General features: G+C 50.0%; 1 protein-coding gene across 8 annotated transcripts in view; it reads left to right on the top strand.

The window, feature by feature from the left end:
* DAB2IP (DAB2 interacting protein) overlaps positions 1 to 24,951 on the top strand; it is a 194,246-nt gene that overhangs the window by 70,391 nt on the left and 98,904 nt on the right. For all 8 annotated transcript variants that reach the window (XM_068552325.1, XM_068552327.1, XM_068552326.1 and 5 more), the window contains exon 2: positions 20,131 to 20,234. In XM_068552325.1, coding sequence (XP_068408426.1) covers positions 20,131 to 20,234 — 104 coding nt within the window. The remainder of the gene's footprint in view (positions 1 to 20,130; positions 20,235 to 24,951) is intronic.

Raw genomic sequence — 24,951 nt, 5'->3', positions numbered from 1 at the left:
TTGCTTCACACCCATTCTGGCCTCTGCCACGAGCAAGGAAGGACAACGACCGAGAACGCAGGCGTGTGTTTGTTCAGAAACAGGAAAGTGCAGGGAAGAGTTGGCTGGTGGTGGGGACGCACAGCTGGCCCAGCCAGGGAAAGGGTTGTGACCAGACTGCCACCTCTGAGGAAGCTCCCTGCCCACCGCCCCTACTGTCCCTCTGGGGTGGTGGAAGGGGGCTCGCTGCAGACTCGAGACTAAGGCTGTCCCTGGTGGGGCCGCCAGTGAGGGACAGTGTCTGCAGTCCCCCAGGTGTGACCAAAGCAGGGCAGTAAGCAAGCCTCTTCCCTCCTCTGCGCCCTGAGTTCTCCATCTGAAGAATGGGCAGAGTGAATCTGTTGTTGGTAGAGGGGGGCACGCAGTTTGATGATGGCCAGAGGCAGGGTGGAAACAGTGACTTTTGCATGGCAAGGGTCATCTGGCCGTTTTGCGTTGTGCCTTGTGACCCTGAGTTCGCTTGAAGGCTGGGCGTGGCCCATGAATTTGAGGGGGTCCTGCCCCCCAAAAGTGTGTCACCAGCCAGGGTACCTCCCCACCTACCCCCACCAAGGTCAAGAAAAGCTTTGTCTGTCTGTCTGACCTACCTGTACCCCCAGGGCTGCTGGGGAAATACAAGTTTTCTTCTTGCCCTGGATAAAGTCCACCCATTCATTCAACTAGCAAACACGTCTTGAGCACCTACTATGTGCTGGGCATGGGGGCACATGGGGATGAATTGCATAGGCTCCCAGCTCTTGACAAGCCCCCAGTTGGTTGGGGAGGCTGGCTTGTTGAGCTGCCCTGGGGCACAGAGCCCTTTTGGGGGTACAGGGCAGTGGATAGTGGGAAACGGACTCTAGTCCCAGCTCGATCATGAGCCGGTTATGTGATTCTGGCACATCCCAGGGCCTCAGTTTCCCCATCTGTCAATTGGGGCTAATCCTGTCCTGCTGCCTCACATGTTGGGTGACCTCTTGGAATGCCCATCCCTGTACTCAGGGGAGGTTTTGATTCTTTTCTTCGTGTCTCCACCTGAGTTTTTCCTGGGGTCCAGGCACATGCCAGGCCCTGCCTGGGCGCTGCAGACTTGGCCTATGTTTTCTCCTTAGAGGGTCAGTTCCTTCTCCACGCCCACACATACCCCATTGCATGGCCCTGTGTCATGGCTGCTGTGTGGTCCCACTCCCCTCCACCTGTGTCTTTCCTTCCGAGGTATGCTGGAGTCTGTGTGAGGGGCCTCAGGAGGGAGCTCCCAGGAGCTCTCCAGCATCCCCTGAGGAATCTCCCGGGCAGGAGGTGCCCAGGAGGACTAGGGCTGACCTCCTGAGGTGGGGGTCACCTCCCAGGACTTCGAAGTTGGCAGCTGAGTGATCCAACCCCTGACGTCCAGAGGGGGGGACACTGAGGTACAGAGGGGCCACCTTCACAGAGCAGGGTATGGAACCCAGGACTTCTGGCCCCCAGGAAGATGGCAACATGGTTGGGGAGGGTGCTGGTTTGCCACGGCTGCTTCCTAACTGGGAGCGCTGGCTAGGGAGGGGCCTGGGTGCCACCGTAGGGAAGGGCGAGCGCTGGGACCTCTCCATGGGGACCCTGGCTTCAGGGAGACCTGCTGAGAGGGCCCTGGGCAGCAGCTTGGGCCCCAGGGGCTGGACAAGCCTGAGAACAGCCCTGAGGGCGGGGGCTGGTTGTACCTTGTGGTCCCCCTGGTCTTTAAATGTCCTTCCAAGGGCCCAAGGCTGAGACCTCTGAAGTTGTACGTATACTTTTTTCTGCCTTGTTTCCTCCTTTGTTCCTACTGAGACACCATCCCTCCTTTGGGGATTGGCTCCGGCTTCTCCAGACCTTTACATAAGTCAGGTAGTGGGAGCTTCACTCCTCACGACGTGTAATAAAGTTCAAATGACTTCTGTTTGCCGAATGCCTGCTCAGTGTTGGCAGTGAGCTTAACTCTGTATTTGCCTTATTTAATGCTATGTATTTGCCTTATTTCATGCTCACAACAACGCTGGAGATGGATACTGGCATCATTCTCATTTTAGAGGTGAGGAAACTGTGTCCCAGAGAGTGGGAGCCTTGTCCAACGTCATGCAGCTCAGAAACGGTGGAGCCCAGCTCTGCCCCACTCCACATCTTGGGCTTGTGAACGCACCACCTCGCTATCCCGTGGGCAGGCGGATCCTTCTGCAGTTAGGCCTTGGCTTTGATAAAAGGCCACCTTCTCCTTCTATCTGATTTGCACAGTCAGCAAATCTACTGAGTGTTCACGGCCATCCGCTTCCACAGTCCTGACCATAATTCAGGAGGGAGGCAGGGGAATGACCCCCCTGGCATCTGAGGTGGGGAGGGTCCATCCTCCTCGTTGGGCCCTCTGTCTGCCTGGGATGACTCAGGCCATCCCCCTCAGGCCCAGGCTCTCCCCCGGCCCCCACCCTTGTATCCTGCCCCCATTCATGCCTACCAGCCATGTCCTTTCCCTGGGCAGGTCACCGGTCTTACAGACTCAGCCCTGTTTTTCCACCAAGTTCCTTTGTGCTGAGGGTTCAGCATCCCGTGTTGTGAGGTCCCTGGAGACGAGCAGACAGCTTGAGGCCCACTTCCCGGAGCTGTGTAGGTCCTTGAGGGAGGCCAGAGGCCCAAGTTCATCTGCTGGAATGTCAGCTTCTTGGTCTTTGTGTTTCTGGCGCGTCCTCATCACCTTTAATAACAAGGAAGGTAATCGCTTCCTTTTACCCAGCTGACCGTGTGCCAGGCCCTGTGTCAAGAGCTTCACCTGACTATCTCGTATCTCCTTTTACCTTTCCAACCCTCCTAGGAGGTAGGGGTCATTACCATCACTTCCCTTTGCTAGGTGAGGAAACTGAGCTCAGGGTGTGGAGGAAGAGGCAAGGTTCGACCCAAGGCCACCGGACTCCCAAGTTCACGCTTAGAAGCACGCTTCAAAGGGTCAGGTCTGGAGCTCTGATTCCTGGGCGCTCTTTCTCTGCCCTATTGCGTTCTGTACTTCCTGAAACCTGGTGGCACAAGGACAGGCCCGGAGCCTGCTTTGCTCAGCTGCTGATGGGGGAGGTTGGAGGGATCGACCTGTGTGGCCCTGGGAGCTAACTGTTCCCCTTGACAATTGGAGAAACTGAAGCCCAGAGAGCCAAGGCCACTTTCCCGAGGTATGTAAAGACGTTAAGGAGAGATCCAGATCTGGAATCCACAGCGCTTTGCATCCTATTTTGGTGTTGATTTTGTTTGTTCCTTTTCCTAATGTTAGCCCAGATCGAGACACTGAGGCAGATGGGCTCCTTGCTGGGTCTTCCTGGTGGGAGGGAATAAGGGTTGAATTCCTGTGTAACTTGATACAAATGTGCTCACATCCCCGACCGCATACGTGTTTTGCTTCGAAATGACACACAGCCTCTTGACTATTTTTAAAAGAAAAGCAATGGCTGTGATATTTCCCCTGCACCTTCCTCTCGAGGCCACTTGGTTAAATGTCAGGAAAGGGAGAGTATTTCCTGGTCAGGAACATTAGGAGCTTGCTGGGAGCTGAAGTTTTGTTTTCTGTTAAGTAGGTGTTTGGGGAATCGGTTCCCAGCCCTCCCCCGCCCCCCACCCGCCGTTCCCTGGGAAGGTTGTGTTTGACAGTTGCTGGGAGGAGGGATTTGAGAGGGAACAGCGGAGATGCCCGCGCGTGGAGTGGCAGGGTGGTTATTTTTAGCCATCCCGATCCAGTAGAGACATTTCAGCGTTTGTTCAATATTTAATTATCCATCTGAAATTGGCCCACGTGGCCTTGAGTTTGGAAGTGGCTGTCTGTGCTGTGATTTCCTCTGATTGCATAAATAAGGAAGTGAGGGGAAGCGCAATAGCCCTCCAAATAATACTAATACAAAAATAAAAAGAGTAGACTCGGTACTCAGAAAAGACAGGCTTGGTTTCACAGTCTAGACAGACCGCCTGTATGTTAGCAGGAAAGATGAGGCCGTGAGGGTGCCTAACACGCCCTTGGAAATGCAGCCCCTTGGAAATGCAGCCGTGCTTGGTCTGTGAATCCCAGACTCCACCGCTGCCTGGGTTTTATTTGGGATGGGTTTCCCCCCCCTCCACCAGGTTCCTGTGTTGACTTTGACAGCTGCCAGGTACCCGAGAGGAGGTTTGGGGATTTTGCTTTTGGAAGTCTTGTTAGCTTTTATTTCCCTCCTCTCTTCTCCCTGACAGACAGGAGAGCACTGTCGGCATCTGGGCTGTGTTATTTCTCTTTTCTTGGCCCTTTAGGGGTGATGTGTTGACACGGCTGTGAAATGGAAAAGGCAGAGCACAGGGAGGAAGAGATGGCTGCTGTGAGGCTCTGCCCGCTCCCCTAAAGCCTCGGGTGGATGAGGGAGCAGAGGGGAGGGGAAGAGAGTGGGGCCAGAGGGAGCCAGGCAGCCAGGGATGGGGCTCCTTTTGGTGTCCTGCTTGGCTTGGGGGACTGTAGAACTTGGGTTTAAAGGTTGGAAACCAGTAAATTGGCAATCTGGGATAGTCTTCGGGAAAAGCGGTTTTCTATCCATTTATCCCTCTATCCTGGGGACTGAGTTTGGGTCAGGTGTGTGGCCAGGGTGGGAGTCCTTCTGACTGCACCATAAATGCTGGTGACCTCAGGCAAGTCACTAAACATCTCTGGGCTCAGAAGCACTTTGAACAAGTAGATGTGAAACAACATAGGGTATCATTATAGGCGGGGTGAGTTGTCATTATCTGTTCATCCAAAGCCTGAGGGGTTAATTGCAGCTCTATTAGGGCTGATCTAGAAATAAAATGTGATACTTGTGGGGATCGGAGCCATTCAGATGGCTCCTTGGCATTCCCTTCCCCCAGAGGCTGCTACAAGTGTCACTTGTACTTGTTCAGAGCAGCAGAGCTTTAGTGAGCCACCTACTGTTTGCAAGCCTTGTGCCAGGGGCTGCCGTGGAGGATACAGTCAGCCCCCACCCCCAGGGAGCCGGGCTTATGGGGAAGGTAGTCCTGTAAGCGGGTTGGCAGATGGTGTGACTGGAAGGGTAGGCAGGGCCTTGGATGGTGAGCCATGAGGTTGGAACTCCCCCTGGCAGGCCACACGGAATCAAAGGGAGAATTTTGAAAGTAACAGTCATTATAATAGCACCGACTTCCATTTTTTGAGCACTTAACACAGTGTAGGCGCCCTTCTAAGTCCTTTATGTGCATCATTTCATTAAGTCCTCATTCTCACAGATAATCGTATCAGCTCCATTTTGCAGATGAGAAAACTGAGGCTCAGGCTGTTTAATTGACCTCCTCAGCGTCACCCAGCTACTGAGTGGCAGAGTTCAGGATGTTTCACTCTCACTGTACTTACCAGAACTGCAATTTAGGAAAATGATTTTAAGCAACCAGCAAGCTAGACTGATGTGGTCCGGGGAGCAGGGAGAGTGGGTATCAGTGATCACAGGTGACTATGTTGGCCGTCCTGGTGCAAGAGGCAATGGGTTTGAGCGGGGAGAGAGAGAGGTCAGGGGTCGTCCTCACAGCGAGAGGGGTGGGAGCTGGTGGTGGGATAGGCCCAGGCAAGTGGGGAGGGTTTGGGGTGAGGGGGCAGCAGAGCTGTGGGCATGGCTGACAGGCCTGCTCTGACTCTTGATGCTGCAGGGGCGGGAGGGGGGCACCAGACTGGGCAGGGGGTGCCTTTGGGGAGTAGCTTCAGGAAAGTGGTGGAAAGGTACTAGAGGCTGCAGGAGGTCAAATGGTTGAGGGGTGAGGGTGGCGGGCAGAAGTGGACATTGCTGGAGAAGCTGGGTGGCTGTGGAGGTCTGAGGGAAGCCTGGGTTTCCCATTAACTGTCTGTGTGGTCACTGTTCCGCCTGGTGTCTAGGAAGCTGTTCAAAGCTGCACGTTAGCAGCAAGCAGGTTGGGGCCCTGAGGGCCCTTCCCCAGCAGCAGTGGCAGCCTCTGAGCCCTCCTGGGACAGGACCTTGGGCTTCAGAAAACCAGGGATGCAGCCCTCCGGTCCCACCCCCAGAGGGAGAGCCATCTGCAGAGGGAGGGGCCAGTTTAAGGAGTGGGGAGCCCGGGGGCTGGGAGCTGGGGTGGCCCTTCATGGGGATGTTATGGAAGAGGCTCCTGGGTCACTGATGCTCCCCAGGGGAGACCACCAGCTATGGGCCAAATCACTCCATCTCCTCTTTTTTTTAAAGAATATAATGTTTATGTTAGTGTTTTTCCCCGTCTCCCCCAACCCCTAGGATTACAAAAGTAATAAAGTAATAAATATCCATTATGCAAGAGAGAAAATAAAAAAATCACCTTTAATTCTAGCACCCAGTGATAAGCTCTGGGAGCATGTGGAAGGTGATTTCCAGGCTTTTTCCCTTCTTGAATTTTTTGAAAATTCTAAAATATTTGAAAGTATAAAAAGTGTAGAAAATAACATTGCAGACACCCAGGTACTCACCTCTCAGATTTAGCAAGTGTTAACATTGCCATGATTGATTCTCTTTTCTTCTTTTTTTTCTCTTTCTTTTTCTTAGAAATAAAACGATTCAGGTACAGCAGGGGGTCGGCAAAGTACAGCTCAGGCCAAATCCCACCTGTTTTCATATAGCCCACCGCCTGTTTTTGTATGACCTGTGAGCTAAGAATAGCATTTACATTTTTCAAGGGTTGAAACAAAAATCAAAAGAGGAATAATGTTTTATAACATGAAAATGATCGGAAATTCAAATTTTCCGTGTCCATAAGTAAAGTTTATTGGAACACAGCCCCACTTATTCATATTGTCTGTGGCTGTTTACATGTTACCTTGACAGGGTTAAGTAGTTGAGACAAACCTAGAATATTTGCTCTCTGGCCCTTTATGAAAAAAATGTGCTGACCCCTGAGATATAGCTAAAGCCTCCTACGCTCTCCCCAGGGATAACCAGCCTCCTGCAGGCGGTGCATGTCCTGCCCACGTGTGCTTTTACGCTTTTACTACATTTGCAAATGCTTCAAAATGTGTAGTATTGCATTGTGGGTTTCAAAAATGGGTACAGAGAAATTGCACACGGTGGAGAAGAGCAAACGCATGTCTCCACGCTGGGACCTCCTTATATCCTGAATTCCAGCAGTACAGATAAATGCCAGCTCTCTGCCGGGCCTGGAATAGACCCTGGGGCTACAGAATCACAGGAGAAAACTCAGGAGTAAAAATGGAGAAGGTGACACTTCAGGCTAAATTTCCTAGAAATCCTCAGAAAGCAAAGGAGCAAGAAGAGACTCAGGGAAGAGAGAACCCTTCAGGCCAGGTAATTAATCCTTGGAGTGACCGGGAAACCCAGAGTTCTTGGAAGGCAGGGGATTCTTTGAAAGTGACGTGTATGTCAGGATGAGGAATAGGAAGTATGGATGGTCAAAGGCAATTGTTTGCTTTTTAAAGATTAAAAAAAAAATTTTGGCTGCATTGGGTCTTCGTTGCTGCACGTGGGCTTTCTCTATTTGCGGCGAACAGGGGCTACTCTTTGTTGTGGTGCGCAGGCTTCGCATTGCGGTCGCTTCTCTTTGCTGCGGAGCATGGGCTCTAGGCGTGCGGGCTCAGTAGTTGTGGCTCGCGGGGTCTAGAGCGCAGGCTCAGTAGTTGTGGCACACGGGCTTAGTTGCTCTGCGGCATGTGGGATCTTCCCAGACCAGGGCTCGAACCCGTGTCCCCTGCATTGGCAGGCAGATTCTAAACCACTGCGCCACCAGGAAAGTCCCAAAGGCAATTGTTAAGGGACTCAAGTAGAGGGGCTTAGAGAAGAGCTGGTGACAGTGTCTATAGATGCTGAAAGTTTGCAACACTTACGCTGGACTGCTATTCATGAGGCCAACCGGGGACTAAGGGGTGAACACTTGTGCTGTCCTTTGGGGAGGCCCTACCCAGAATCCTGAGACATAGCTGGGAGGCACATCTTCTCAGCGCTTCCCTCCCACCTTCTGAGAACCAGGAGCCTGACCCCTCCATGTCCCCTCTGAGGAGTTCTTGTGCTCCTACCAAATGCTCTACGTTGAGGATTCCCGGGGCAGGAGGTGCTCTGGACCCCAGCCCTCCACAGTCATTTCCATGCCTATCTCCCAGCAGACCCCACCCCCGAAACAGTGGGCAACCTCCATTGACTCTGAACCACGTCCTGAACTTAAAGACAACTTGAACTCTGATCCTGATTCCTTTTGAGAGATAGCAGGTTATCGCAGTTCCATAGGTTCAAGACTTCTTCCCTTCCCCACACCCAACATCAGGGGACCAAAACATGCAGTCAAATGAGGCATCCCTTATCTCTTTCTGCCGTGTAGCGGGGCTGGGATGGCACCTGGAGATGTAGAGAGAGGCCAAGGGCAGGGAGGACACTCAGCCTTCCAGGGGACTTGGGACCTGTTATCCTCTCACTTATCTCTCCATGGAGGCGCTTTCCCATCCTGGGGCAGCCTTCCATTCAGAGCTCGCCAGGCTCGAATCTTGCCTTCTGCATTTCTTAGCCGTGTGGTCATGGTCCTTTCAGTTGATGTTTCTGAACTTCAGTTTCTTCCTGTTAAAGTTGGAGCTGATGTTTCCTACTTTAGGAGTCAGCTTGAGGATAAATATACACATACAGTGCAGTCCCTGTCTCTCTTAGATCTGTTTCTCCACATTTCCTGGTGGTCCATTTTTATTACATACAAATATCCAGTTGTTCTGCTGCTAAATTTGTTGAAAAAACTATCTTTTCCACCACCAATTTATCTTTGTACTTTTTTCGAAAAATCGATTGACCACATATATGTGGGACTATTTCTGGACTCTTTATTCTGTTCCATTGATCTATATTTCTATCCTTTTGCTAATATCACACTATCTTGATTACTTTAGTTACATTTCAAGACTATAAAGTATGTCTTGAAACCAAGTAATATAAATCCCCCAACCTGTTTCTTCTTTCTCCAGATTGGTTGGCTCTTTTAGGTCCTTTGCTTTGCCATCTAAATGTAAAATTGAGCCTGTCAGTGTCTTTAAAACGCCTGTAGGATTTTGACTAGAATTGCATTGAATCTATAGATCAGTTTGGGGAGAAATGCCATATTAACGAGACTGAGTCTTCCCAATCCTTCAAAGTGGTGTATCTTTCTATTTATTTAGATTTTCTTTAATGTCTCTCAGCAATATTTTTAAAGTTATTGGCCTTGTACTTGTTTTGTTAAATTTGTTCCTAAGTATTTTTGATGCTCTTTGTTAATAACTATGAAGGGTGGAGATTTTACCCTACTTGCTGACTAGCAACCTAGCCTGGTAGAGTTTCCCGGGTGCCGGCAGAAGACACGAGACTCGTGGGTCAGAGACAAAGGACTCTATGACTCATGGCCGGTAGCATGAACTTCATGTTTGCATCAATTTTCTTTCCCTCCAAGTTCCCAGGGCAGTCACAGGTGTTTTTGTAGAACGTAAAACAATCTGCTCTTTTGTTTTGTCAAATTATAGCTTCATGTTCCTTATAGGACCTAATGTACAATCTATGCGTCAACTGTTCCTCAAGCTAAAAATTACACAAAGAGCTGAAATTCAGTTTGCTTTAGTATTAAATCATTAAATTAGAAACTAGGAGATTATTTATTTATTTATTGAAGTATAGTTGATTTACAATGTTCTGTTAGTTTCTGCTGTACAGCAAAGTGATTCAGTTATACATATATATTTATTCTTTTTCATATTCTTTTCCATTATGGTTTATTGCAGGATATTGAACTTAGTTCCCTGTGCTATACAGTAGGACCTTGTTATTTAGAGATAATTTAAAATTTGAATTCCAAGCTGTCAAATACAGAAAGGTAAAGAGAATTTTAAAGTTATATATAAAAAATCAGTATGTACACACTTAAAACTTTATGCCTATTTTAAGTTGTTGGAAAACTATAAGACTGTTGTATAGCCATGTTGTTCTAATTTAATAGTACCCATGTTTCTAAGGAAAACAGAGCAACTTCTACACAGTCTATTATGCTTTTATAAACTGTTTAAAGGTACTTTTCTCTTGTCATTTTTAAAAATAAAGTACTAATTCCAGCTCTCACACCGAAAAAATAATAATATAGTTTGTGAACAAACACTAAGTCTTGAGGTGGAATTTTGGGGTAAAAAGAAATCATTTATATTTTCTGAATGAAATGAAAAATAGAGTGAATTTAATTCTATACCTGAATATTTAGGGTTTGATAATCATGATTCTCTCTGGAGTGCTGTTGTTGGAGCTTATATACCCTAAAGAAGTTTTAGTAATGTATTTAGTATCTATACTAAGGATAAATACACAGTGTGTGGAGTGACTATCAAAAGATAAATATTCTCTATGTACAGATTTGAAAACATCTCTAAACTACATTATAAAATAACCGAGAAAGGTAGCATATACTTTCGTGGTTTTCAAACCCTTTTACATATGTTGATTGATAACAAGTGCATTGTGGAGAAAGAAAGAAGTTTACATTATATAGGGTCATGAATATTATGTTTCCAAAAGGAAGCTTTTCTCCTTTTAAGGCAGCCATCGATTTGGAAAAGGGACCTTGAGAGTCCACAGTCCTGGATCAGCCAATGGTGTGATGTCACTACCCCTCCATTTTTACTAGAATAAGTTGAAACTTGATCAGTGGGTGTATTGGCTTCCTATTGCTACTGGAACAAACTACTGCAAATTTAGTGTCTTAGAACACACAGACTTCTTATCTTATAGTTCTCAGGGTCAGAAGTCTGAAATCAGTTTCTCTGGGTTACAACCAAGGTGTCGGCAGGACTGCATTCTCCCTGGGGGCTCTAGGGGAGAATCAGTTTCCTTGCCTCTTGCAGCTTCTAGAAGCTGCCTTGACCCATGGCCCCACCTCACTCCCACCTCTGCTGCCATCACCACATCGCCTTCCCTCTCTTCTCTGATGCTCCTGTCTCTCTCTTATAAGGACTCTTGTGATTACATTGGGCCCTCCCAGGTAATCTAAAATAATCTCCCCATCTCGAGATCCTTAATCACGTCTTTGAAGTCCCTTTTGACATTGAAGGTAACATATTCATGGGTTCTAGGATCAGGATGGGCTCTTTGGGGGCCATTATTCCGCCTACCACAGGCAGGTAAGGTTTAATAACCTCTAAGAACCACGTCTCCTCCTTCTTCCAAAGATGGATGGGGGAATTCCCTGGTGGCGCAGTGGTAAAGAATCAGCCTGCCGACTCAGGGGACACGGGTTCGAGCCCTGGTTCGAGAAGATCCCGCATGCCGTGGAGCAACTAAGCCCGTGCTCCGCAACTACTGAGCCTGCACGCCACAACTACTGAGCCCGCGTGCCACAACTACTGAAGCCCACCTGACTAGAGCCTGTGCTCTGCAACAAGAGAAGCCACTGCAATGAGAGGCCCGCGTACTGCAACGAAGAGTAGCCCCCGCCTGCCGCAACTAGAGAAGGCCCACGTGCAGCAACGAAGACCCAACGCAGCCAAAAATAAATAAATAAAATTAAAAACAAAGATGGATGGCCAAAGTCTGAACTGGAAAAAACTTCTTTCTTTCTCCACAATGCACTTGTTATCAATCAACATATGTAAAAGGGTTTGGAAACCACAGCCAAAAATAAATAAATAAAATAAAAAACAAAGATGGATGGCCAAAGTCTGAACTGGAAAAAGTGTGTGTAGGAGACCTACCAACGTATCAGTGCACTATTTTGGCAAACTCACTCTTCATTTGGCTAACTGTTAAGAGCAGATAAGAACAGTACAGGTGTGCTTCACACACACACACACACGCACACAGATACACAGTGGCATCAGTTGGACTGCCGTGTCTGAAAAGTTCTAACACTCTGAAGGTTCCTTGACCTGCTGCCATGGTGATCTTACCTTTGGCTCTTCCTGCAGTTCATTCAGCCACTCCTGCAGTGGCGGGGGAGGGGAAGTTGGGACACCAGTTCATTGGCAGCTTTACGCTTGGGGAACTTCATTCCCTCACCCATGAGTTTGTTTCTAAATCTAATTTTTGGACTTTTCTGATCCACTTTCTCTAACTGGTCATTTGGGCTGCTGTTGATTTCAATGTCATTTGTTTTGTTTTCTGATTTTGTTTTTTCTCTTGCTTCTTTTCCTTTTTCCTATTCAGATGTATTCAGAGGGTACAATTTGTACTGAATCATCATACCACCTATTTCTATTTTAATTTTACTATTAGTTTTTGGAAGGCTGAATTATTCTTCATTCAGCAAGTGGTACGGTTCCCACCTGTAGCCCATCCCATTCTCCAAAGAGTATCTCTGATACCAAGTTTTTGAGCTGTTTATGATATTTTTCTATGTAAGTGCACACACATACAAACAGAATGTAAAGCATCATATTAGTTTAATCATGTAGACAGCAAATGTGTTTCAGTCTAAAGAGCCCATGGTAAGCCTTTGCAGTGGTGTTTATATTTCTGTGCCTCTTGCCTCTAGATTGCTGGCCATTCTCTCTACTCAGGGAACACTGGATAGGAATACATTTCTGCATTGAGTTTCTTGGGATGGAAAATCTCATTTGTTTACACACAGATATGATTCCATGTATTTCAGATAGGCTATTTATTAACTTCTCATTCTGAAAGTTTTACAGATATGTAGGCAGTTGCAAAACCAGTACAGAGAGGCTTCTGTGCATCCTTCACCCGGTTTCCCCTGATAGTTACATCTCATGTAACCAGTACAATGCCCTCCAGCCAAAGACCCACCAGAAACACACCTCCAGCTGCACAAGTTGGGTTTATTATTTATTGCAGTGATGGAGAACACACACTGTGGGGAACCACGGGACATCTCTGAGTGTGGTAGAGAGAACCTACTCTAGGATTTGGGCTTTGGTTGGGTGATTTGGGGGACGTCTAAGGAAGTGGGGTTCACTCTTGATTGGCTGCTCTCAGAAAGCGGGGGCAATTCTGTGATGGGGTATCTCAAATCTTATCTCCAGGGAGAAGAGGCAGCACAAGGATAAAGCTGTCATCAGTAAAGAAGCAGCAGACACTCATTTTCGCCAAGGTGGGGAGATTTTTGGTATTTTGTGGGTGGCGCAGTGACCTGGCTTTTGTCAGTGGCTTAGACAAAATGATAAAGTGGACTTGTTTCGCCTCATTTTATCATGGTAGCCTTGTCTGAGGTTGGTATCCTGTGAGGTTGTTTATGTCCAAAAGGAGAATAACATGGCAGAGCTGTGAATGCCAGGTCAGCTTCTGGATGTCAAGTGTCTGCTTTCCTCCTTCCTTTCTCATCTTTTGTGCACATCAGTACGATGCGTGTGTATAACTCTGTGCCATTTCAGCACATGTGTAAATTCGTGTAACCACCACTGCAATCAAGACACAAGACTATCACCATAAAGATCTCCCTCTTGTGCTGCCCTTTTATGGTTACACCCACCTACCTGCCCGCCACCATCCCTAACTCCTGGCAACCACAAGTTGGTTTTGCATCTCTATGACTTTACCGCTTTGAGAATGCCATATAAATGGTATCGTGCACCATGTGACCTTTTGACATTGGCTTTTTGCACTAAGCATGTTGCCCTGGAGATCCATCCAAGTGGTTGTGTATTTCAATCCTTTTTCTTTGCAGAGTAGTATTCCATGGCATGTGTATTAGTTTCCTATTGCTGCCATAGCAAGTTAAAACTTAGCAGCTTCAAACTTCCCTGGTGGCACAGCAGTTAAAAATTCGCCTGCCAAGGCAGGGGACATGGGTTCGATCCCTGGACCGGGAAGATCCCACACGCCACGGAGCAACTAAGCCCGTGCACCACAACTACTGAGCCTGCATGCCACAATTACTGAAGCCCGCGTGCCTAGAGCCCATGCTCTGCAACAAGAGAAGCCACCGCAGTGAGAAGCCAGTGCAGCGCAACAAAGACTAGACCCCGCTCGCCGCAACTAGAGAAAGCCTGCACGCAGCAACAAAGACCCAACGCAGCCAAAAATAAATAAATTAAAACAAAAAAAACTTAGCTTCAACAACACAGATTTGTCATCTTACAGTTCTGTAGGTCAGAAGTCTGGTGTGGGTCTTGAGGGACTAAGATCAAGGTATTAGTAGACTGCATTGCTTTTTGAAGGCTCTAGGGAAAACTCCATTTCATTGCCCATTCCTTGTTGGCAGAATTCAGTTCCCTGTGTTTGTAGGACTGAGGTTTCTATTTTCTTGCTGGCTGTCAGCTGAGGGATGTTGCCAGTTTCTAAATAGAGGTCACCCACGTTTCTTGGCTCGTGACCCCATTCTTCCATCATTCCTCTCATGCTTAGAATCTCTCTTGTCTCTTCTTGCATCACTGAATCCCTCAGAGCCATCCTTTTGCTTTCCTCTTGCACATTTAAGATTATCCCCAACTGGAAATCCAGGATACACTCTCATCTCAAAGTCCTTAACCTTAATCACATTTGCAGAGTTCCTTTTACCATATAAAATATTTTAACAGGTTCTGGGAATTAGGGTAGACTTCTTTGGAGGGAACGTTATTCTGCCTCACACACTCTGGATGTACCATGGTTTAACCATTCACCTACTGAAGGACGTTTTGGTTATTTCCAGTTTTTGGCTATTACAAATTAAGCTGTTGTGAACATTCTTAAAAAAAGTATAAGTGGATTGCACTCTGTTTCCTTTTGCAACATACTTTTTTCACTCAACCTCTTATTTCTGAGTTTGATTCATGCTGATCTTATAGAACTGGGTCCTTTGTAGGGGTCCGTGGACATTGCCCCCTGGAGTCCTACCCTATTCCACCGAATGACTGCCCCAAGGAGTCATCCACTGGGGCATCCGTTCCCCTGTTGGTGGACATTTAGGTTGCTTCCCACATTCTGCTACTACAAACAGTGCTGCAGTAGACATCTCTGTGCAGATCTCCATGTGCAAGTCTGAAGCATTTTTCTAGACTGGACATGTAGGAGGGGAATTTCTGGTCTTAAGAGTATGTGTGTGTGTGTGTGTGTGTGTGTGTGTGTCAGTTTCAACTAGCTCTTTTCTAATTGTTCTCAAATTCTTTTCTTTCCACCAGCAGTGAAGAAAGACTTCCCCACATCCCTGTCAACATTTGGGGTCATTGTTCTTTCTCATTTTTGCCTCCCTGAAAGGTGTGAAATGACATCTGGTAGTTTTAATTTGCATCTTCCTGATCACTGTTGAGGTCCAGCACACACATACACCCCTGCCTTGCACCTCCTCTTTCTATAGTACTGACTTCTTTTCTCCTGCTGCCAGTATTAGAGGTTGCTGCCTCGACCTGTTTTTAAGCAGTAAGATCTGGGCGGTGCAACCCGACAACTGAAATTTGGTGTCTTGTCTGAAATTACAGGATGTTCCTCAGGCCTCCGTGTTTCCATGGGAACAAGTAACAGTCATCCTTCATGATTAGGAGGTATCCATGGCAACCAAGCCAGCAGCATTTGAATGAAACCAATTTTATTTATTTTTTTTGCAAACACATGAAGGTTAAAATGCGTTTCTCCGACTATGGCTTCCAAGAATAGGAAGGCAGCCTGGTCTGCCTGGTGAAACAGAGACTCTTGACCTCCTACTGTAAAGGGGATGCAGGATCAGCTGGTCCTGTGACCTAATTTTGTAGACTGGAAGCCCGAGAGGTCATGTGGAGGTCACACAGTGAGTCTGAGCCGAGGGAAGATGCCTGAACCAGTGCTCCGAGGTCTGGAGGAGACTCGGAGGTCGGCTGGTTCACCCTTCCTGGGGTCTGTCCCTGGGGATGCCACCTTCATCCTGCAAGATGTTAGCAAACTCACTCAACTTCTCTGGGGTCCTGCTAGTACCAGTTGTGTTGCTTAGAGCTTGGTGCGGGGCATGAGCCCAAGCATCCCAGTGTCTGCTTCCTCAAATTAGAAAAGACTTGCTACTAAGTCAAAGGCCAAAGGCAGCTGTGTTTTTAGAGGCAGAGATAGAACTCAGGGGGTCAGCTTTCCGCCTTCTTTGCCTTTGTAAAATAAAGAGCGGGGTTCTTTTCCATTCCTTTTTTTTTAGGTGGTGGGGAATAGAGACAGTCACTGCTCCGACTCCCTGACTCACTGGATTGATGATAAGTCATGAGCCCGGGGATGGAAAGGGGCTGGCCTGGAGTCACACAGCAGAGTCAAGGTTAAATCGAGTCTCCTGGTCCCAGCCTGGTGCTCCTCCCCCTCCCCCATGCTCCAGGCATCCTCGGCCTTCTCTGAGCCCCTCCAAGTGTGGGTTTGGGGGGAACAGTTTCAGCATATACTCTTGCTTCTTAACCTGGGGGAACTTTAGAGGAAGTCACTTTTCCCTCTTAGGACCTCAATTTACTCATCTGGAAAATGGAGCTCCCCACAGCTGTCTAAGTTGTGAGGTGGGGATGATATTTGAATGTGTCTCAATGGGGGGAGTATTGCCCCTAAGTGGACAAAAAAATTGATTCTAGGAAGGGAAGGTGAAAAAGTCTCACTCTTTTTCTGTATAAAGCCTAATATACATATAGGACAAAAAGATACTTACTGTATATCTATGGTTTTAGAATTTTGTTGAGGGGAAACTAGGAAATGAAAAAGACTCCTTAGGGGGAATGAATAAAAGGTAGAGAAACACTGGTCCGTACCCCAGCGATCCATGTGGTTATTATTACTAACTTTGTGTTTGGAGCTTGTGTTGGCTGCTGGCTTCTGGGGGGAGCTGTTTGGGGTGTAGGGTCAGAAGAGAGCCTGACCCGGCCCAGACTCTGCCCCTGTGGTTCAGCGTGATCCCCAGGCATGTCACAGCTTCCCATCCATATGTAAAGGGGGTCCCGCCAGCTCCGTGAGTGGGGCCTGTTTCTCAGGCAGCCAAGATTCCGCCTGGTGGATCCATGGGGGTCCAGCAGGAAGCAGATGGCACTTACACGAGGATGATTTGAGGTGTGGGCGGGTGTGGGGAACCGTGAAGAGGAGTGCAGAACCCCAGAGCTACTGGCAGCTGGGGCTGGTCCACTGAGGCTGGCAGGAGGGGAGGGGAGCGTGGATGCTGGGAGGCGAGAACCCAGGAGACCTGATGGTAGTCGGGAGCTTTGGTGGAGAGAGGCAGCTGACCCAGGCGACTCTCCTCCCTCCCCTGATCTCCTGCCAGGGCTCCCCGTTGGCCAAACCCCATGGAAGCCGGAGGGCCCAGAAGCTGGGTTGGTGGCCTACACGGGTCGGCTCCCTGGAGCAGGAGGGAGAATGGAACTGGGGCTAAGCGGAAGCTGTCCGGAAAGGTGCCTGGATTCCTCTTCCTCTGGCGTGCAGGAGGAAGAGTGGACTCCTACCCCATCCTGCCCTGCAGCCCCCTTGCTGGGTTTCTACCTTCTGATGCAGATGGGGTGTAGCCTGGGCTTTGTGTTTTTTTTTTTTAATTTTGAGTTTATTTGAGCAAAAATCAATTTGAATTGTGCAGTGCCAAACTGGAAGTGGTTAGAGATACTCCCCAGGGCGTCTGAATTGAAGTTTACGGCTACTTTGGGACCACCCACGAGGGTCTTGGTCTTTGCTATCTATCTACTGGGTTAGGAGCTAGTGGATAAGTTCCTTTCCTCTAGTCTCAGCTTCCTCAACTATAAAATGGTGGTTGGACCACGGAACCCCTGAGCACCTCCTGCTCAGACCCAGCAGGCAATGGCCGTGATCTGTACAGGCTGTGGGAACATCAGTCTTGATCTTAGAGAAGAAGCAGCCTCGCTGGGCTCCTTGTGTCCTGCCAGGTGCCTCTGTGTGTCTCTTGCCTAGAGGTGTGAGGGCACACCTGCCCAGCAAGGGGCAGTGAAGCTGTGGCCAGGTGTGTGTGTGTGTCAGGGAGAGGGGGTAGTTCCTGAGAGGCTTCTGGAGGCTGAGGGCAGTGCCGCACACATGGGTGGGACACAGTGGTTAGTTATGGAGGAACCCCAGGTGGAGGTGACAGGGGGTACTGGGGGTGGGGGGGAGATGAAGGCAGACTGGGGGGCGCAGGAAGAGATTTCCTGGGGAAATCTCCAAAAAGAGTGGGTCTCCCCTAGTGTGTGACTAGCAGACACCGTAGAGGGGGAGCGGAGTGAGGAAGGTTCTAAGTAGGAAGCACCACGAGGGAAGCAGAGAGGCCCTAAGACATGGCAGTCACTGGGCTGAAGAGGAAGCTTTTCTAGAAGAGGTGGCCCCAGGGCTGCCTGGTGGGCAGCTGGGCCTGAACCCATCCCCGCGGGTGGCCCACTTCCTCCAGTCCCAAAGTGGCTTTGCCTGCTTGCCCACCAGCCAGGGCTCAGCACTGGCCTGCCCTAGTGGGATGAGGGGCTCAGCTCTGTCCTTCCACACTTCTGAGGACCCCTGTGCAAGCCGGCTGCATGGAGAGAATGGACCGGAAAGTGTAGCACGGCCCCCCGATAGCCCAATCTGCCTTCTGGGAAAGCCTGCTCCTCGTTGTCTGTCCTATGTGTGTGCACATGTCCACACATCCACTCGTGCACGTGTATCTGGGGATGGATCCAAGCTGGTACGCATTGGAGTGTCTACATGGATGCGAACACGTGTGTGTGTTTTCTGGGCGTGCGCCTCTGACTCTGCACCCGGGTGTGTTCGCGGGTACCAGGGAAATCTCCACCCCGTCCTTTTTTCCGTCCTTTTTCTTCCTTCTGAGTCAACAGGTCTTTCCCAAGCAACCCCCACACACCAGCCTCCGTGCAGGGCGCTGGGGATGTGGAGATGCAGCCGGCTTAGGCGTGGGCATTAGGAGTTCCACCGTCAAGCAGAGGACACACACACACACGCGCACACACACTGTGCATGCAAAATGAGAGCGTAGGTAGGCTACCCTGGCCTGGCTCTTGCTACAGGAGCCCTAAGGGGGCTGAGAGCTGGGGGCGGAGGAGGTTACCAAGGGTTTCCTCCAGGGCCTGCTGGATGGGTCAGGCTGGGAGGAGCAGGAAGGGGGGGCTTCTGTGGGGGCCACAGCCCAAGCACTAGAAAAGAGGCAGCCAGTGCCAAGCCCGGTGTCGGGGAACCAGGGGCGAAAGCGACCAGGTGGACTGACCTAGCTGTCTAAATGGGCGTGCTCAGGCCGTCCTGAGCTGTCGCCATTTAAAAATCAGAATATTTCATATTAACCCCCGCCCCCCAGATTTCCAGGTCCTCCTGAACCGTGGGAAGCTTTGGCTGCACTGAGCCCCGCATTGCTATGCTGAAATAATCAGCTGGAGCTGAGCAGCTGGCCGCTGCTACCCTTTACTCCGTTACCTGCCCGGCCCTTGCACTATTCTCAAGTTTAAAGCCTGAGGAAGAGACAGTTCCAATTGGAAGCTAGAAATCATAGAGTCTCGTGTTTGAAGGGACTGCTTGTATACCTCCAGTAACAGGGAGCTCATTATCACACATCACAAGATGTGCACCTTGAAGTGCGGGTTTTAGGAGACCTTTTTTAAAGAGAAGTTGTGGTAAATATATATGAAATATATACATGAAGTTTACCATTTTAATCATTTTAAAGTGTACAACTCAGCGGTATTATGTACATTTACAAAGTTGTGCAACTATCGCCACTGTCCATTTCTAAATCTTTCCCATCACTCCAAATAGAAACCCTGTACAATTAAGCAATAACTCCCCAAGCCCCCCCTGTCCCCAGCCCCTGGTAACCTTTCTGTCTCTATGAATTTGCCTATTCTGGGTATTTTGTACAAGTGGAATTATACAATATTTGTCCTTTTGTGTCTGGCTTATGTCACTCAGCATGTTTTCAAGGTTCATCCAGATCGCAGCATGTATCAGAACTTTCATTCTTTTAATGATGGAATTACCTTCCATTGTATGGAGCTACCACACTGTGTTTATCCATTCATCTGTTGATGGACACTTGGGTTGCTTCTACCTTTTTGGCTATTTTGAATAATGTTGACATTTGCATACAAGTATTTCTCTGTGTCCCTGTTTTCAGTTCTTTGGGGTATAGGAGTGGAATTGCTGGGTCATGTGGCCACTCTGTCTTTAACTTTTTGCGGAACCGCTATCTGTTATCCACAATGGTTGGACCATTTTATGGGGACCAGTTGTGTGTTGTCCCGGCCTGGACGGGAATGACAGGAGGGCCTGACTGGGTGGCCTAGACTGTCCACGCTCACCCTCTCTCTCCCTCTGTTGACAGAGTCGCCCCAAGAAAGGCCGGGCTCCCGGCGCAGCCTGCCGGGCAGCCTCTCAGAGAAGAGCCCCAGCATGGAGCCTTCAGCCGCTACGCCGTTCCGGGTCACGGTAACTATCTCTGCGTCACCATCGCCACCTGGCCTGGGGTGCTGCTCTGCGACCCCGCGGCCCCCCTTCCTGGAGCCTCACGGACCGGGAGAACATCCAGCCTCCCTTGTTCTAGGTATCCGATCGCTCAGCTGCTCCCCTCTCTGTGGCTCAGCCCCATCCCGGGGGGCCACGTGGGGGCCCCTTGTTGCGAGGGAGGGGCCAGACGGAGGACAGACAGCTCTGCAGGCCGTGGGGCCCAGAGCTGAGCTGGCCGGGGAAGAAAGGGGCTAGTGTTAGGTCGGATAAACGCACCGTCATGCATGCACACACACACCACGCTTCCTTAGAATGCACCCTTTTTGTTTCCACATTTTAATATCTCTCATGTTACAGCCCGTGGTGTGTCATAATTTAATTGCTGTGTTTTTTCTTTCTTGGTGGCACATAAAATAATGCTGTATCTTACAACTGATGATGTCTTAGAATCAACAAAGGACAGTATATATATGTTAGCTACTGATTATTAGTAGTCCCACCAGTACACATTCTTTTATTTCAAACCTAAATGACTTAATGGAAACAGAATCCAGTGAACCTTAATATCTGACTCTCCGTGTCCCCCTGTGTCCCCACCATCCTTCCACGCACCTGCAGTTTTACGTCCCTTTATTGCCCCCATTCACATGTTACCATGTGCCCCTCTGTCCATGCTCTGCCAGCTGCTGGAGAAGTGGACATGTTCTCTTCCCCTGGGAGCTCACAGTCTGTAGGGGAGGTGGCTGTTTGATCATTTGTTCATCCATTCATTCATTCAACCATTTTTTATGGCGTGCCTGCTGTGTGCCAGGTACCATTCTTTGCACTGGGGCTGAGTGGGAGGAGCTGGCCAAGAGAGTACCAGGTGGATAAAGCCCTTGACCTTATGGGCTGACATTCTTGTGTTGGAGCTATATGCTGTGAAGGAGAAAAGTAGACTGATAGGGAAAACCAGGAGAGCTTCCTTGAGGTGGTGTGGTTGGGAAGTGATAGTTGAGCTGAAGTCCAAGGGATGAGGAGCTAGCCCTCTGGGGATCAGGGGAAAGAAGGTTTTGATGGAGGGAACAGAGAGGGCACAGGCCTGGCTGTTGCTATACAGTGTGCTATGGGGGTTCCAGGTGAGGTGAGAGTGGGCTGGGAAAGGTGTTCCCTGGGAACACCTTTGAGCTGGGTCTTGAAGGGTTCCTTAGGAATTGGGCAGGCAGCGACAGTGAGAGAGGGAGTTCCAGGTAGGGGGAACAGCAGTTGCAAAAACATGGAGGTAGGCATGGAAGCACACTAGAAATTGATGTGTTTGTGGAATGGTGAAATGCTTGGTGGGACTGGAGATGAGGGGTCTGGAGGTCAGGGTAGGAGGTGAGGCTGGGAAGATGGGTCAGGTCCGGGTCAGGTGGCGCCTCTGATAGTTGCACAACTTTGTAAATGTACATAATACCACTGAGTTGTACACTTAAAAATGATTAAAATGGTAAGTCCTCAGCTAAGGGGATGGAGCTTTCCCCAGGGCCACTGATTCTCCTGCTTTCTGTGTGTCATAAAAATGCTCTCAAAATAGATCCTTGAGCCCCCTCAAGATTTCGGTGCAGTGGGCCAGGGGCAGAGCCTGGATATCTGCATTTTTAACAAGCTCAAAAAAGAGGTAGTTCTGAGCCCTAGGCTCTGGGTCAGATCAGCCTCCAGGCAGTGAGGAGGAGAAGGACACCTGTGCTGAGGAAGGATTCCTGGTCACCTCCCTGGGTGAGACAAGGGCCCTTGGGAGATGGTCTCCAGCTGTGGGGAGGATCAGGAGGCTGGCACCTGAGAGACCCTGATCGAATCAGCTGGCGCAGAGGCCAAGTCCTGCCCTTCCTGGACCCCCAGGGCCACAGGCACCAGGGCTGAGCCTTCAGGATGCCTTAGGGAACGCTGACTAATCATAACGTAGCCCCCTGTACTATGTTCACGGTCTTACCTATTCGATCTCTTTTAAACCTTGAGACAACCCTGAAGCTGATACTTTTATCACCCCATTTTACAGATGAGAAAACTGAGGCCCAGAGAGGTGAAGTCCCTCACCCGAGCTCCAAGTGCTCATAATGGTGGAGCCAAGATTTGGACTCAGGTCTCCCTGACCCTAGCGCAGGAGCGTGCTGCACCCCTCTGGCTTGACTGGAACCAGAGGAGGGGGACCCTTCCCCCATTCCCTCCCAGAACCCCCTCAGCATCACTTTTTACCCGCTTCCCTTTCTTTTGCTGCTCTAATAGGTGTATCATCACACCTCGAGGTTGCTATAATTTGCAGTTCTTTAATTGCCAGCTAGGCTTGGCTTTTTTTCTGTAGTGTCGTCTTCACTATGTTTCCTGGTATGGAAACCACCTGTGGCTCAGAGCCAGAGCCAGAGCCAGCCTTCTGAGCCACGAGGCCCCCGACTCACTGTCCCGTGAGATTAGGGTCTGCGGGATGGAAAGTGTGTTCAGCCGTCATTTTACCCACTTCTCACAGCAACCCCGAGGGAGGTACCATTAGTGTCTACCAGTCACAGATGAGGGAACTGAGGCTCAGAGAGGTGAAGTTGTTTGCCTGGTGTCACACAGCTCTTGAGTGACAGAGCCTGGCATGGATACTACAATGGCTGGACATTTATTTTTTGTGTCCTTTTGCTCGGCACCTTGTACTTTTCTGTGTGCAGCAGTTAAGGAAAGGGGCATGAGTCGAGTTTCCATCCTGGGCTGGTGCTCAGAGCTGGGGGGGACTAGGGAGCTCAGAGGTGGGGATCTGGGTTCAAATCCTGGCTCTTGCATGACCTGTGTGACCTCGTTAGTCACTCAACCTGTCTGAGCCATGTGTACTCATCAGTAAAGGGCAGGGAATGACTGACCTTCCTTGAAGGACTTGGTGAACCTTTGTGTGTGCGCACCAGCCCAGGTCTGACCCATGGTAGATGCTTACCCCATGAAATCCAGCATTATCATCCGAATTGCATTTCCTCTTTTGGCACCAGGACAGTAAAGATCTGGGGAGGGTTGGGGTGGAGGGCAGAGGACCGGGTGCTTGGGGGAAGGTCAGAGGTGCCCCTGACCTGGGCCTTAGGGACAGGCTTGATGCGGACCCTGGGCAGGACCAGAAGCACACCCTCTCCCCTGCAGCCTGAACTTGCACTTGCCCCCGTGTGCTCCCACAAGCCAGATCCTCTTGCGCTCGCTGACTGCTGCTCTGTGTAGCCCCCTGAAGGAACCCAGGGAACATGGTTTTGCCTGGAGGAGGCAGGGGAGATGTCACAGGATGTACCTGAATAACTGTCGTCTTTGCCGCCATTTCAAACCAGGGTGACGAGATGTCACCACCTCTCACAGCGGTGCCCCTTGGCAATGATGTAGTTTAATGGAGAATCCACGTCGGGGTCTGTAGGACTCACTCTATCCACCTCCTTCACGCAGACTGAGGCCCAGGAGGGGCCAGACTTGACCAGGTCGCCACTCAGCTGGGAGGGCTTCTGAGTCTGGGCTGTTTGCACCCTCACATGTGGCCCTTACCCCTTTTGTGAGTCAGCCTGGGACCGCAGTCATCCCACAGGGCATCGGGCTCAGTGCTGCTCCCACCTCTGCCTCTTGGAGACCATGGGACCCTGGGAGAGCCTCAGTTTACCCTTCTGTAAAAGGGGGGAAGTGACTTCGAGTTTTGAGCATACAGTAGGCGCTTAAACACTTTGATGCGGTATCTAAGGGAATGAACCATAAAGTCCACAGACCTGGGGCTGAGCCTCATGGCAGCTTTGTGACCCAGGCAAGATATGGAACCTTTTGCCTACCTGGCACAACTTCCTTCTACCTACAGGTGGAGTTGGGGGGTGGGGGAGTGGTTTCCCGGGGCCACTGGGTGCTAGCAGGCCTAGTGGGTGCACCCTGAGAGCCGTGGGGGCCCCTGGATGAGGGCCGGATGGGGAAGGAGCTGGGAGCAGGCGACCAAAGGGACCTCCCGCCCATCTCCGGCCTTCAGCTTTTGGGCTCCAAAGAGATGGCGAGGCTGAGATTCGAACCCATGTCTGTCTTCTCTGCAGCCAGCAGGGAATCCTGGAAGCGAGAGAGGGTCAGAGGTAGGGGAGGCAGGCAGGCAGCGAGCTGGGGGCCTGGATCTGCACAGACTGTCAGGCTGGGTCCAGGGGCTCTGCATGGATCCATCCCTCTTCTTGAAGCCCAGGGACCCTTAGCAGCAGCAGGCTGCCCCCTCTCACCTGCCACCCCATGTTCGAGGAATTCAGTCTGATTTGGGAGTTAAGGAGATGGTGACTGTTACCGGTCCCCTCAGCCCGCCGCCCTCCCCAGACCCAACCTCCCCTGGTGTGGGCTTCCTCCCTCCTTCCTCCCTCCTTCCTCTGCCCCCGGCCCCTCCCATCGACCTTGAGGAGAGCTGTCAGGGCCTGGGTGTGGGAGGTGGCAGAGGCTCTGGGAAACTTGACAGCCAATTGATTCTTCCTCGGGAAGTTGAAAGTGAAGAGTTGTGTTTGAAGGTTTAGCTGAAATTAGGTCTCAGGGCTATTTTTTGCGAGTTGGAGAAGGAGAAGTGTCAAGGAGGGGAAGGCCCAGGGAGCTGGCGGAAGCTGCAGATAAACTCCGTACCAGTTGATTGCAGATGCTTCTAGAAGCGGGTCTCAGTTCCTTTCAATCACCCACTTTTACTGGATGCTCAATTGTGTGCACCCTAGGTGGTCCTGAAGCTGTG

Source organism: Eschrichtius robustus, chromosome 10 (genome assembly GCF_028021215.1).
Source record: "Eschrichtius robustus isolate mEscRob2 chromosome 10, mEscRob2.pri, whole genome shotgun sequence".
Classification (NCBI taxonomy): Eukaryota; Metazoa; Chordata; class Mammalia; order Artiodactyla; family Eschrichtiidae; genus Eschrichtius; species Eschrichtius robustus.
This window is presented reverse-complemented; position numbering and strand designations above follow the sequence as displayed.